The sequence below is a fragment of the Physcomitrium patens genome, chromosome 21 (assembly GCF_059467195.1).
Source record: "Physcomitrium patens ecotype Gransden chromosome 21, ASM5946719v1, whole genome shotgun sequence".
Classification (NCBI taxonomy): domain Eukaryota; kingdom Viridiplantae; phylum Streptophyta; class Bryopsida; order Funariales; family Funariaceae; genus Physcomitrium; species Physcomitrium patens.
Window position 1 is genome coordinate 3,970,695 of NC_143430.1, and position 15,869 is coordinate 3,986,563.

Below are 15,869 nucleotides of genomic sequence, written 5' to 3' on the forward strand. Positions count from 1 at the left end.
ATACAGATACTCATAAGGACCTAATCATGAACCTATTTCCCTCGTGGCACGAGACCCCACCGCCTGTGAAGTTAATACGGCACAGACAGGTTAAAAATGCTTGAACGATGTCAGGAATACAGGACAATTTCGGGACCACAGTTCGGAAAAATTCTGGCGATAGAGATGGGAGAAGCCTACCGATGCATCACAGATATAGTGGGCCCCATACAGTCGGTCCAGATTCTTAACAAACCACGCGTAACACCATCGTAGACATCATTACAGTTCCTTTTGAACGCTGGAGAATATTTGCCACCACAAATTTTGACGAGCGTAGGAAAATTGGTTGTGTTGTTAAAAACTGGGATCGCTCAGGGATTGTTCACCAGACACGTCTCATTCAATATGCAACTGGGGTTGCTTTGGACACAACGCTCTGTGTTGAAACGAGTCTAGAATGTAGAGTCTATCGAATTTACCTGTTACCCTTCACTTCCAGCAAATGATTATGCTTCCAACCTTGTCAGCGAACTACCTTATCCCCCTTTTGAAGTGGGTTAAAAAGCTGGAGGAGAGAAAGCTGCCAATAAGACGTCGAAAACTGGACAAAACAGTGTGGATTGGCAAACATCTTGCATGAGTCGCGATGGACTGTTCTGAGCCAGACCGGACAAGAGCGACTGGATCATCCTTAGTTTGGCAAGTGACATCATCACCATCGATTTGTTCAGTAGATATCCAACATTAAGAAACGGTGAATCGATAATCACGACGTGCCGAAACTCGGGGACAATTGATCAACATGAGCCATGAGACTAAACCAGACTTGGCCTGAACTGTGATGCTGTGCTAGGAATGATCCAGTTTCGATGACGGACATTCATCCTAAACCACTTGACATGCAGGATCCAGGAATTGAGTGCTCGTCGGCTGGCGTTGTTGTGAGGCTGCTTAGCCTGCAAATAAGTACCACCGTCTCATGCTGATCACCGCACCTCATTCTTCCCAATTCTTGTGTGTTCAGAAGTCATTTGAAAAACGCCTCGCAGTTCGCTGTCTAATGTCAAGTTTGTCGCTGATCGGCACAGCTTCCACTAAGTGGTCAGAGTGCGTCTTTTTATTCGCAGGGGTGGAGACAGCCAAGTTTCTTATGATTCTCAGAGGGAGTATACTCAGGTGTTTGTTTTTCTCCCTCAAAGGCTTCCAACTACATCAGCATTCTATTCCACTTCTGGCTTAAGATGCAGTGAATTTGCGTTGTTGTTGGATGCCTTAGTGGGAGATGTACATACCCCTGTCATTGATGTGTTGCAATCCAGCTCAGTAGTCTAGCTTTGTCAATCGCTCAACACGGCTTCAATATGTAATCCTAGTTTAGACGATGAGTCAGTTCTTATGGATTCCTAATTTGAGTCTGGTGGCCAAACTTGTCACACTACTGATTCGTTGTAGTAAGTTATCGTTCATCGATGTCGTTTGTAATTAGCTGTAAGTTCTAGTTACACGAGTTTTCTGCAGTGCCGGTCTTTCGATTGGCAGCTAGGGGATTCTTCTCGAGGTATAGAATGTCGACGAATTGCAAACACTGTTTCTTGCACAAATGTGAAACTTTCGTCCATGGATCTCGCACACAGCCTTCCGATGAATAACTACATTCCGTAAAGTTTGTCCATGGATGTTGCAAGACCATCAAGTGTCCGAAGCCGCGGGTTATTTTCTCACTGACTTTCAGCTAGGGTCCAACAGATAATCCGACTTTTGCAGGTTCTTCGACAAGCTGAATTCTGTGAGTGTAGATGCGTCACGGTGGTTCACATTGCTAATCGAAGTCATGCATCATGTGCTTGACTTTATACAGCTGTAGATTGTTCTATCGTAAGGATCCAGCGTACTACCGTTTTCCTTGGATGCTGTCTTTGTGAGCTGGCGGTTCTGTCATGTACGAGTGGAATAAGTGTAAAGGTACAGAACAACGAATGCAATCTAAGCCTCACATTACTCGGGTTATCCCTGAAACAAATTTAGGCAGGAGGATAGAACTCGTAAAGCCCACAGTGTTCGTTAAGTCGGAGGTCGACCTTTGCAACGTCGACGAGACATCGGAACATTGACTTCCATTTTTCTTAATAATTTCTTTAGGCTATTTTTGTTGCTAACAGTTTCGTTCATCTGTGTGATACAAAGGTTTTTTCTGTAAACTTGTGTGTCGATGCATGGATCGTCAGCAGTCGCTCGTCTTGCAGCTCCGATAGATGGTTGTGCGTGCACATTGGAGCACATCTCTATGAGAGTGAGGGAAAACTCAACTTCACTAGGACGAGTAACGAAAAGAAAATGCATTTGCTAGTGTCATGAATTGTTTCGCGACTCTGTTCCCGTCTAAACTAGAGCCACACCGCTTTGTCCAACACCTCCGACGTCAGCCTTTCATTAGATCAGCTAGGTCTGGAAGCCTACAATGACTATGTAACGTCTACTTGTGCTTTACTTTCTCCTTTCCAGAAATCTTTCTGCCGCATTCAGCAAAGCCAAGGGGGCGCCAGCATCATCGACGATCTTCCTTTTCTTATTTGATCCTCGAGCAATGATCGTCGCAGCCACTTCAATTTTTACCAACTTCTTGACTCATGGAACCTTGCGGATAAACATCAATTAGGCACTAGGTAATATGTGGTCACTTCGACACTGCAGTCGACAACTGCTGATCTCACTGATATTGTGTGGAACCTACGCTGCCCGCCTTCACTGCAACCATTGTGTACAATCCGCGCTGCTTGTCATCACCGCAACTGTCTTTGTCTGTCCCCTAATTCCAACGATTGAGCTAGTGCTGTGAAGATCGTCGACACGAACCATGCAAACCTGAATGCAATCTGCTGGAATCCTGCTCCTCAACGACTTGAACAGCTACGATCACTCATCGTTCGGCGGTCTGGTTTAAGCCAGCAGCCGTTTTCATATAGTTGCTTTGTTGGTACACGGAATGAGATTCATCCTATATTACCACCATCGGTATCATCTTTAGTTAAACCAGTTTATGCACCCAGTCCCATTCAATTACTACAACGCATCTCTGTTCAACTACTAACGTTTTGCGACCGTGCATTGCGAATCTACCGATGGAGTTAGTTATATACTTATTGGCTATTGTCCAGAAGTAAGAGATTTAAGAAATTGTTTACACAGTCAAGGTAGGTCAGAAAGGAAGAGCCTCCACCGATGCACTTCATGGAACACAGCGCACAGGGCGTAGAGAACTGGAAAAAGCAAAATGCACGAAGTTGACTCTCAGATTTATATTGACAGCTGCCCACACCTCATTAATGGCACCAGCACCCTCCTTTGACCAGCTTTGCTGAGTCACTTTAGGGGGAGAATTTTTGGCCCAGTTAAATGGTAAAATGGGTAATTGGGTCTGGTTGAAATAAATCAGTCAAGGTGCCTTACAAGGGAGAATTTCTCCCTCTCCGCCAAATTTGCCTGTGGAGGGATGATTGGGTTTTTCATCGGTAGAATTTCATGCATTGGAAATGTGCTCCTTTATCAGTCTCAGCTGCTTCTTTTGAGAACATTGTGTCCCATTTTCTGCTCATTATTGACGTGAGAATCAAATTGTTGGCATCATAACTATAGATGTCCAAGTATGGCTTTTTAAGACACAGACATTAAGAATTGATTTTTATACCTTGTAGAACAACGCGTTCTGTAGTATAAACTAGAAAACAAGTATTATTTTAAAAAAAATATATATTTTCTTGTTTTTGTCCCTGAATCCAAATTATTGCATTTTAAAGTTTATTCTCCTTTCATAATAATTAGTAAGTTATTCTTAAAAAATTTCTGGAGCTATCTGATTGAATCATTGAATCACTGAATATTGGGAAAGCTTTTCAATTATTTCAATGCACATCCACAGTGCTTGTTTTTTTTTTTTTTTTTTTTTTTTGTTTTTTTTTTTTTTTTTCCATACTTTTTATTAAGTGGGCACAGCCACCAGCTACAACAATATATAAAATCAAAACTCGAAACATAAACAAAATTTTCAAATTAAATATGAACATACTTCAACATTTCTCTCTCGTATTCAAATTAATATATCAATGATTATCTAATCGAATTTTGTCACATATTAGAGTTGGATTTAAAACTTTTGATTTTTTTAATACTGAATTATACTTATAGATTTTAATCTATAAGTTTTTTTCTTTTAGAAAGGTGTGTTAGAAGCAATCTATGACTTAGTTCTTGAGCCATAAGCCTTGTGTTCTAGAGGAAGCTTCCATAAAAAGCTTCCATAATACTGTTTTAGTAGCTACAATATATAGAAAAGTCTAAAGCCATCTATTGAGAAGTTGTGCAGTAAAAAACATCAAGTATAAATAGATTAACTTTAGAAGTGAATTTTAAAAGTATTGTCACTATAAATATGAAAGAATCAAAGGTTAATATTTTTAAAAAGTTTTATAAAAAAAGATCAATATTTTAAAGATTTTTATTATAATTCAAGTTCTTTTTGAGTTTACGTACTTTTTGATATCATAATAGAATTGCTCAAATAAGACTTATAAGCAAACTTTAATTTAAAAGTAATCTTTTATAATTTTTACCTTTAATAGAGAAAGAATAATAGGTTTTTTTATCTAAATTATTTTTAAAATTATATATGGTAATATTTGGAGAGAGGGAAATTTTAGTAAAGTAGCATAAATAAACCTCAAATCTTTGCAACAAGGATCACATTTTGCTCCTATTTGTGCTCTTAACTTTTATCAACTTGCTTATAAGAGGGATTAGAATAAAAAAACAATTATTAATCAACATTGACATAACTTAAAAGATAATATTCAGAATGTATTGTAAATAATATAAAAAATAAATTTATTAGAACTAATTATTATTCTAGAAATTGCATGCAAGAATTTAATCTTAAAAGACTCTAACAATAAAATTAATGTAACAATGTCCACATGAAAAAATTCCAACATTTAAATCTGGAAAATGGTTGATTAATGCAAGGCAATGATAAAATTCTAATTATAAAGTTTTGTACTCCTTTCATCTGTTCCCAGAAGTACAAGTTGGGAAGTCCTCTCCATTTAAGGTTTGTAATAAGATAGAATTATTGAGAAAGACATCCTTGACCAGATAGGGACCTAGCCAAAGTGCATCAAACTTGCCCAAAAAGTCAAGCTTTCTAGCATCTTGAAGTAGGACCAATATACCAAGTTGAAGAACTTGATTTTTATGTCTTTTATCAAAGGCAATTTTGCATCTTTTTTGAATACCTTCTATATATTGGGCACTCATTTTACATACTTTATTCAAGTATTCTAACCGTTCTAAGTGGTCTTTTAAGGATTCATTATAAAAGAGTCTGTCATTGATAACAATCTTGAAAGATGGAATTTCCAACTCAATTGGTAAGATGGATTCTAATCCATAGACTAAGGAAAAAGATCTAGCTTGGGTGGTAACCTTGAAGGTGGTTCTATAATCCCACAAGGCAGTGGAGAGATTAATATTCCAATCTCATTTTGAATCCACCATGATTTTGTGAAAGATATTTACAAGAGTTTGATTTACTCTTTCCATATATCCATTGATTTGAGGGTGATAAGATGTTGTCTTCCGATGGTTAATTTTGAACCTCTCTCATGATGTAATATGACTATATAGTAAAATTATAATCAAAATTGAATTTCTAATTAATATCTAATTATCTTAGTTTAATTATAATTTGAGGTATCTAAACATGGCTTTTATAAAAACCTCTTAGGTTATTTTCTTATCTTAATAATTAGTAGGTTGAAGGTTAGTTAGTAATTTTACCTTCTAGGTTGTAAAGACTCTTCTATTACCTTAGAAAGACCATAAATTGATGAAATCAGGTTAGAAGAGGTAAATAATTAAAAAAGTTGGTACTAGGATTAAGTTGAGAGTAGGGTTGGACAAAAAAATCCTTAGGATAGGATAGATTGATACTCGAAGGTCGATTGTTTGTGAGATAGGGTCGAAATCAGACCTCTGGCCACTAAAACGACGGCCCAAGGCAAAACAAGGTTTCATTCAAAGATCGAAGGTTAAGGTTTGAGAGGTAGCTTGAAGTTCTTTCTAAAGATATAAGAATTGTTTTGAGAGGATTTTGGAGGACTTAGAAATTATTTTTCAAAGTCAGGGTTTGTATTAGTGATTTGGATTTTATATAATATAATTAGGGCTAGTAATTTTGGCTAGTTTGTGCAATTGGTGTCACAACTACAGTTAAAAATTTGATATTTTTTGTATTATTAGATGTGCCAAGTGTGTACAAAATTTTGTAATCATCTAATGGCGTGGTTTAGAGATATCTAATTTTTAGCACAAGAGGGTTTTAGAAGGTGGCAATTTGAGGTTAGATAGGATTTCTATGATATCTAAAGATCTATTAGTTGGATTAAAGTGAAAATTGGCAGGGTCTTGAAGAACTTAAAGATCAAGCTACACACCAATTTTGAGACAAAGTTAATGATTAGAAAGAGAGAAATCATTGCTAGGATTTCTGCTTTACTTTTCAAGTTGGCTGTCGAGTGATATTGGTGCAATTTTTGGAGGTTTTCTCACAATTTGAGAGTTGGATTGGGCTAAAAATTCTTGAGCATTTAGAAGACTTGCATTGAAAATTTCATGCAAAATTTTACATCAAGTGGATGGTCGGATTGGATGTTATAGCTTGTTAAAGCTCACTGATTAGGATTGGCGTTTACAAGAAAAATCTAAATTGCTTAAATATGAAATTAACAAGGTAATTGGAATTTATATATGGTGAAGACTATTAAAAAGAGTGTTTTAAGCATTTTTGAATTGAAATTTAGATTATATTCTTCTTGCATGGATGAAACCTACTAGGTTTTCTTGACAACTTATGAAACATAATCTCACCTTCTACAGCTAAGTACTCGGTACATTCTTAAGTAAAAAAACACGTAATACGACACTGCTTTGTAATTCCTTCCATTACTTTGTTCAAAAAGTGTCGACCTCTAGCACTAATCAATAACTTAGGACAACCAAATCGGGTGATAATCTATTCAAAAAAAAAGTTAGCTGCAGTCTTAGTCTTGTTTGTTGTTACTGCCTTGGCTTCAACCCATTTGGTTAGATATTTGGTAGCCATAATGATGTATTTTTTACCACTAGAAGAACTGAGATAAATTTCTCTAATATAATCAATTCTCCATTTTTCAAAAGGGACTAATGGCAATGACACTTTAAGAAGTAAATTCATATGAAGGTCATCTCTGGCATATCATTGACATGCATTACATTATTTTACATAGTCATGGATATCTCTAAACATACAAGGCTAATAATAATCAGCCCGAAGTACCTTTTGGACTGTTAATGTGCCTGAAAAGTGATCTCTGCATGCACTATCATGGCATTCACTTAGAATAGTTGGTATTTCTTCAATTGTTATACAATATTGAAGAATTCCATCTATTCCTCTTTGGTACAACTTATTTCCTATCACTGCAAAGTATCTACTATTCACTCTAATCTTTTGTCGTTCATTTTTTGAATAAGTTTTCTGATAATTTTTAGGTTGTCAGGAATTGAAAGATATAAGAATACCAAACTTGGATAGATGAGATAGTAAAGAGGTGTTCATCTATAAAGCTATCATCCAAGGGTGTAGAATTAAGATTCTTAGACAATCGTTGTTGTATGGCATGATTTGTTATTTGGGAATACATTAGGTATCTAACTATAGAGAGTGTAGCTTAAACCTTTATATTAATCTTATCTTAGCTTCCAAAACTCCTTTATTTTGCATAAAACTCAAAATATAACAAAATCCCCTCAAAACATATTTTTTCCGCAAAGGATATTTTTTTCTCAAACTTTAGAAATTCATATCTCTTGATCTAACCATTCAGTTTGTCTCAAATTTATAAGATAGGTAGAATTCACTCTTAACTTTTATTACAAAAAAAAGAAAAAAAAAAAAAAAAAAAAAAAAAAAAAAAAAAAACCAACCACAAATTCACTGTCAAACTTTTGGCATCTAAAAAATCCCAGCAGACGCTCTAAACCCTAATTTATAAGCATCCATGTACTTTTTTCTTAATATCTCAAGAATCCAATACTTAAATATTATAAAACTTATGTATAAAGTTTACTAATATGAAATTATACATTGCCTAAAATTTTGAGCCAAAACCTTGTCAAATTGCTCAAATATAGCTTAAGACACAACCACTAGTAAATCGGGTCACTTACTACCCTTAGATTGCATGCGCTAACTTCAAAATCTAATAACTTTCAACTTAGAATCCAGTAAGTAGTATATGAAAAGTGTAGCCGCAAAAGTGTTCTCTCCAGTCACGGTCGCCGATCCTCAATTACTGTGTGTACGCATGTGTTACGCTAGAAAGAGTGACAGTAGCTCCCAAATCAACACCTTAACTTTGAGCACTTGTATCTTCTTCATATAAACTTCAAACCATACAAAATTTGTACCAAAATCATAGCCAAAAATCTAAACTTTCTGATCCTAGCCTTCAAAGCTTGAATGGCTCCGAAAAACTAATCCTAATCCCTATTATGGCCTCAGGCAGCGTCCTCAAAGCCCATTGGTCATGATTTTTGACCAATAGGAATGGATATTTTCATCATCCATCTCCATTTATCTAAATTGATGACCTAATTACTCCTTTTGCTACCAAAATCCTTCTTCAATCTTTTTTCTTATAATATTTATATAGTTTATACTCTAAACATCAAATAAAAGAATCAAAATAAGTTTCCAAAGGTCACCAATGTCTAACAAAAGTGACTCTAAATATTTAGAAGTTACTATCAATCAAAACCAATCTTAAAAGCCACTATGAAAAGGAAATTAAAGTTATAAAAATTCTATAGTAATCTTTTTAAACAACCTCTTTTCAAAGTAATAATCAAATTATATTCTGCAACCAACTAAAATCTACTAACATGGCTCTCACCATGTTACTTAATAAATTAGATATTAAGTACATAATTACATTATTTTCATATAATAGCCGAACCACAATACGACATCGTGACAAATGGTCTCCATGGTTATGCATTCTACTGGGCTTGTATTCTATAATAAAGTCAAATTCTTCTAACAGCAAAATTCATTGAACTATCCTCCTATTCAAATCCGCTTTATTCATTAAGTATTTAAGGGCTATGTAGTCTATATAGAAGACTATTGGATTCAACAAGAGGTAATGACAAAACTTCTTTATCAAAGAAACCATGGTCAAATACTCCCTTTCAGTTGTACTATAATTTCTTTAAGCTGTATTTAATTACTTGCTTGTGTAAGCAATAGGATAGTCTTTCTTTTTCCCCTTTGATAACTGACATATAGTACTACCTACCATAACATATGAAGCATCACAATAAACATAGAATTTTTCACCCTAATTTGGTGGTTTCAATACCAAGTAAAAACTTAGATTTTTTTTCAGTTGATCAAACGCTTGTTGGCATTCTTGGATCCACTCAAACTTGACTGCTTTTTGTTGAAGTTTACTTATGGGAAGGGCTTAAGTAGCATAATCATGAATAACCTCACGGTACCAATGTACATGACCAAAGGTCCTTTGTACTTCTTTTATAGTTGAGGAAGGTTGAAGATTCATAATTATTTCTACTTTCTCCAGATTGGGCTCTCTTCCATTCTTGCAAACCACATAATCTAGTAAAACTCTACATTGCACAACAATAAAGATCTTATTTGGATTGAGAGCTATCTCAATATATCGACAATGATCAAAGCTCTCTCGAAGACAATCAAGGTGATCTACTATAAAAGATTGTGTGCTAAAGTCATCAATAAAAATGGTCATTGATTTATGTAGCGAATCAAAAAAGGCATAGGTCATTGCTCGTTAAAATACAAAAAAAGTATTACAAAGTCCAAATGGCATAATTACATTTATAAAGGTTCTTCAAAGAGTTGTGAAGGCTATTTTATGGTGGTCTTTTAGAACAATAGAGATTTGATTGTATTCTAAGTATCCATCCATAAATATATAAAGTTCATTGCCAGCTACATCTTCTAAAATGGTTTTATAAAGGATAAAGGAAAGTGATATTTTTGGGTGCATTGGTTTAATTTTTTATAGTCTATGCAACCTCGAAGCTTACCATTTTTTTTCTTTACTAACACCATAGGAGAAATCCAATCAGTTATTTCTATAGATTTGATGAAATCAGCTTGCAATAACTTTTTTAATTCGGCCTTGACTATTAGTTGTAAAATAGGATTCATTTGACGTTCCTTTTGCATCACTAGAATGAAATTAGGTAATAGAAGAATTTTGTATAAGACTACTTTTGGAAGAATTCTTTTGAGATCCTTATAAGACCAAGCAAAAATATCTTGATATTGCATAATCAGAGACTTATAATGGCTTAATTCTTCATCCGTTAATTAAGAACCAATCTTGATAAATCTTGGTTCTTCATTATCATAAGAGACATCCAAAGTTTTTCAATCTATCTCTCAAATATGCGATTGTTCAACGGATCCTCTATACCAATCTTTTAGAATTGGTAGATAGACTGTTCTTTCACTGCCAAAAATTATTCTAATTGAGGTATTTTTAAAGTGAAGAGGTGGATTCAATTTTTCTTTGTCCACTAATATTTTTAGGTCATTGACTTAAGTACCATCTATGCTTAATTGAAAAACATCTTCATATTGGATGTCATCTAATAATGAAGCTAAATCTAAGTCCCCTTCTTTTTCTTGATAGGTTGCAATTCCTTCTAAAAAGTTTATCAAATACTCTCTAATAGAATCAAGCTCGTTTATTAATCATTGGATAGATTCTCTATTATCCTCCCAATCATACAATCCTAGGCCTAAACAATCTATAATAGTCAAGTTTAGATTAGTTGTTTGAATTTTTGAATTAGATTCTAGAAGAATAAATCTAACTTGTTTCTTCAATCCTTCCATCATCGATGGTTCATCCACATCTTCTTTTGAGGAATCACTATACTCTATCTTATGGTGTATTCCATTAGATTGAATAAAAACCTTAGTACGATTGTCAAAAGATTCATATATAATTTGAGGTTTAGCACCCCCCCCCCCTATTCTATAGTTGTATTAGCAGCCTTCAACCATGGACAACCTAAAAGAAGAGGAAATACATTCTTATTTGAATACATTTGAATCATGTAGAAGATAAGTGAATATTCTTTGTCCCTTGTAACTACTTTGCAGTCTTGAATTAAGTCCACTAGTTCTTCTCGACTTTTATTTGCCATGCTGATGACAAATGGAGATGGCCTAGTGATATTTAAGCCTAACTTTTCCATGGTTTGTAATGGCATGATATTTAAACTATTACCTCCATCCATCAAGATCTTAGGTAGAATCTTTTCTATCAATGAGACTTCTATTTCTACTACTTTTATATCATATAGGTTTTTGGATGCCTGAATATTAGCAGCAATCTTAACCTTGGACCTCTTGTGCCTCCTAATCGGGATAACTTGCTTAAGTATCTTTCTCAATATTGAAGAGACTTCTAATAATTGAGCTATAGTGATGTCTGCTTTGATTTTTTTCAAATCAGTCCACAAATCATAAGGTTTATCTTCCAATTCTCTAGTTCGCCTACTTAATGGACTTTCTACCACATTAGGAATTTTAGATTCCTCCCAATTTCTTTCAATTGACTCCTTCCGTGGTCTAGTCCCATCTTCAGTTTGAAATTATAATTCTCTTGTCTCATGTTCTAATTTTTATAGGAGAACCTCAACTTCTATAGTATCTTTTATTGTGGTTTTAATCACCCTATCCAACTTAGATAGATGTGGAAAATCTTTCGATGAAGTATCCCCTATGGCTATCGGGTTTTAGTTAGCAACCTTTGATCTTGTCATAACTACCAAGGTACGAATTTTTCTTGCTAAATCTTTTCTTTTGACTCGTGACTCATATGAAATAAAGTTAGAATATGAAGAGGAAGGTTGGCCTTGATCACTTTGAATTTGAAATTGGGTAGTTATAGATTCAACTATAATTTTTAGAAGTCTAATATCTTGGCTAGCTTGACCATTGTATTGAGGATTGTCTTGAAATTGACCATGAAGTTCATTTAATGGAATTATACTACTAGTTTTTTATAGGCTAGAAAGAGGGTGTTGAATTTGTTGATTTTTTTTATAATCATAGAACAAATTTGAGGGCCTTAGGTTATTGTCATAGTGAGGTTTTCTTGCTCCCCTCAAATTATCTTAAGCATGTTTAAGATAGTTACTTGGTAGAAGATTTAGAGGTATAATTCAATCCGATTGTCTACATACTTCAGTGGGGTGGTTCTTCCCACAATTACTACAAACTACTCAGTTTTCTATCCAGCACTTATTAGGTGCGTGTCTATTACCGCAAAGATTATGAATCTCATACCTTTGCCTTCATTGACCCCTAAGACCTTGATTGAGTGAATTATAATATTGTTGTTGGAAGGTAGATCCAACATTGATTTGGTTATCATATAGAGAAACAATAGATTGTTGTCTTCCAAGTTATTATTATTGTATGAGAATCATTGTGCAAAATTGTTAAATGTGATCTAGTTGATTATAATTAGTACACCAAAAACCTGAAGCATATCTACCAGACTCTATAGGTGGTGGTGCTTGATTGAGGTTCTAGTTTTTTATCAATAAGATGATCTGTTCTATCATCATTTTAATTTATTGAAAAATTTGATCTTAGAATCTTTATTGAACTTGATGAATTTCATTCTTAATTTCTTCCTTCCATTTTGTCTTTTCTTCAAGATACGTTATCTTTGGAAAGATAGGTGGCTCTCTAATGTCTAAAGGTGGTGAGAAATACCCTCCTAGATGGAAATGGGTGCTGGTAGAACCATATAGTGGTTTTTGAATGGTTCGCATGTTTTGAGCATGGACTTGTATAAAGCTAGGGATTCTTGGATCTTCCTTCTTCCACATCCTTTCTTGATTCTTATCAATTTGTTCTATTACTCTAGCTATATTTTTTGCATCTGTTAGAGTTATAGGGCGGCCTTTTAGGATTTCTCTAATAGTATCTTCATTGTTAAATCCTTGAATAAAAAAATAAATTAATGAATTATTAGTGAAAAGTGTTCCAACAAACCTAGTGACCACTAACTCGAATTTTCTAATGTAATCAATGATTTCTTCAATATTTCCTTACTTCAATGTAAATAAGGCTGTAAGGGCATTATTTTGTCCTACCTCTGATCTAAATTGTTCCAAAAATGCTCTCATAAGCATGTCTCAGTTCACAAAGGTATTAAAAGGATTATTCCTATACCATTCATAGGCTGCATCTTTTAATATATTAGAAAATCACACCAAGTAGTATCTAAAGTTTATAATCAAATATGTGGTAAGCAATTCTAAAATTTCTTAGTGGTTTCTTTGAGTCTTCTATTTGTAAGACTAAGTTTGGATGGGATCTAGTCGATTGGTGCATCTAGCATCCTAAAGGCTTCAAGATGCTCCACATGGTTGTTTTATTATATTCAATTTACCCTTACCTGAGTGGTAATTCACTTTAGAAGAGAAAAAATAATCGACCTTGTCCCATATATGATTACTTATTCATTCCACTTTACCTAATGGGCTCACTGCTTTATAACATGGGACAGCATCGGCTTCAACCTAGCTTTTCACCCCTTAGCTTACTAAATGAATTAATACCCAAGAACGGAGGTTGATCACCAAAGAGCTTAGAGCTAGCTTCCTTAGTGTAGGTAGAACCTCACTTTACTGTTGTCCCCCCACAATGTGGCACATTGAAGGATTACTCTTGATTAAATAATCCAATTGCTATCCTAACTGAAAGCCAAGTTTTTTTTTTTTTTTTTTTTTTTTTTTTTTTTTACTACTTAATTTAATAGTTATGTAATCTATGTGTTTACAAAAAGAATATTGCCTTTACTTGAATGTAGTGCACATGGTAGAAGATGAATGCCTACCTAAGCCTTGTACAAGCTATAGGTAAGTGGAGTCACCCTTCAACTTCCACACTTCTATTAGCAATTTTCCAACTAGAGAGCACAATTCTTTTAATTCCCTATTAATGTTATAACATTGGGCTGGACCAAAAAAATCATGATGGATGGGGAAAAAGACAACGTAACGAGCAACTTGTTACTTTCAACTTTGCCTAATGGTGATCATCACGTCCCATAAGTACATGCTTAACAACTAAAGAAAGTCAAGAAAAAATTAAAAGATTAGATTTTTTTTTATCATTAAAGGATAAAAATGGATGGAAAGATAAGAATTTAAGATTAATTTTCAAAGTGAGGTAAAAGTTCTTTGAAATTAATAAATAACATTAATTAATTATGATAAGATGAATGAGTGATAATATAGAAATTTAGGTGCTAAAGGATGTGATTAGAGGGTGATTAGGGAAGGAAAACTTACTTAGAGTATGTCAAGTTGAGGGCAGCAGATCCCTTGTCGTTCAAAAATTTGCTAACATTTCTACATAGCTCCTATTCACTTGAAATTTTTTTGTGGTTGAGGTTGACTTAGAGTTGCTCCTATCTACCAAATTTCATGGTGATCCGAGGTTTGACCTTTGAGATGTGTGTTTTCAAAGCAAGGCGACTTGAGCTGCCAAGGTAGCAGATCCCCTTCTACTTAAAAATTTACTAAAAATCAGTTAATAGTTTAAAATTCACAAGTATAATTTTTCCTAAAACTTCACTTAGTAAAGTTCCTTTTCCAACAAATCTTAGCAAAAAAATGTAAGTAATTACTAAGATAAAATTTTTCATATCTAGTTGTTCAACACTGCCAAGGCAGTAGATCCCTTTGCATTTAAAAATTCATTTAAAATTTGATATAGATCAAAAATTAGAGATTTAAATTTCAAAGTAAACTAAGCTTTAGAGTGCATTCATTTCAATAATTCACATAAAAGTTGAATCAGAGGTCACCGATTTATAGATTTTTTAAGCCGACGCTCCTATACTACCAAGGCAGTAGACCCTTGCCATCTTAAAAACTTGCCAAAAATTCGTCACAACTTCAAATCATGCATGTGTTATGCCGTTACAAAGCTAAGGGTGAGTAAAATCTGCTTACAAATTTTCATAAAAATAAATTAAAAAGAGATAGACTGAACAAGTTAAAACCGAGGCCATATAAGTTTAAAGAAGAAGATTTGCATTCACAAGATGGGGGAACATTTTGCCATAGCTTTGCCACAAGAAGATGGAGAGAGAGAAGAAGCTTGGTCACCTAAGCCCTCTTAACAAGGTGGAAGGAGGTCCAAAAGTGGCGGGCACATCTCCACCATCAAAATCAGAAAATCCCTAACTAAGATCAAGGGTCCTCAATAACTCTCAGCCCAATCCCGATTTCAAGGCTAGAAATGCCTAGAACTCAAAATCAACATCTTTTTGGTAAAACTAATACCATCAATGTCTCTAAAACGTATTTTTACTCTAAGATCAACTATTCACAACCCCAAATCTGAGTTCTTAATCATAAGAATCAATTAATTTGTTAATTTAGTTATAAATGTCAACTACAATTCTAATTCTAATTAGCCTACTTGGAAATCAGCAAGAGTTCTTGTCATCAAAGCCTTCATAATCACCATTCTTCAATTTAAACTTCTTTAAGCATAAACTCTTGGAAAATCCAAAATCTAATTGCAAATTGGCCTTGAATTAATATGCTTGTGATTTTTTCCAATTTTTTCTTATTTCAACTTCAAGTAGTGATTATAATCACTATGAGAGGAAACTCCACCAAAAATTTAGCTTGTCTCCATCATTTTAAGATCATCATTAATTTTAAAATTATACTTTATATTTTTAATCCAACTAAATTATAAAATA

The 15,869-nt window shown here is 34.2% G+C and overlaps 1 protein-coding gene across 1 annotated transcript; it reads left to right on the top strand.

Moving 5' to 3' along the window:
• Nucleotides 1-540: 540 nt before the first annotated feature.
• On the top strand, nt 541-3,949 carry LOC112274006 (uncharacterized). Its single transcript, XM_073529723.2, has 2 exons — nt 541-1,158; nt 2,485-3,949. Exons 1-2 carry the CDS (start codon nt 962-964, stop codon nt 2,636-2,638), a joined length of 351 nt encoding a protein of 116 aa, XP_073385824.1. The 5' UTR covers nt 541-961; the 3' UTR covers nt 2,639-3,949.
• The last annotated feature ends 11,920 nt before the right edge of the window (nt 3,950-15,869 follow it).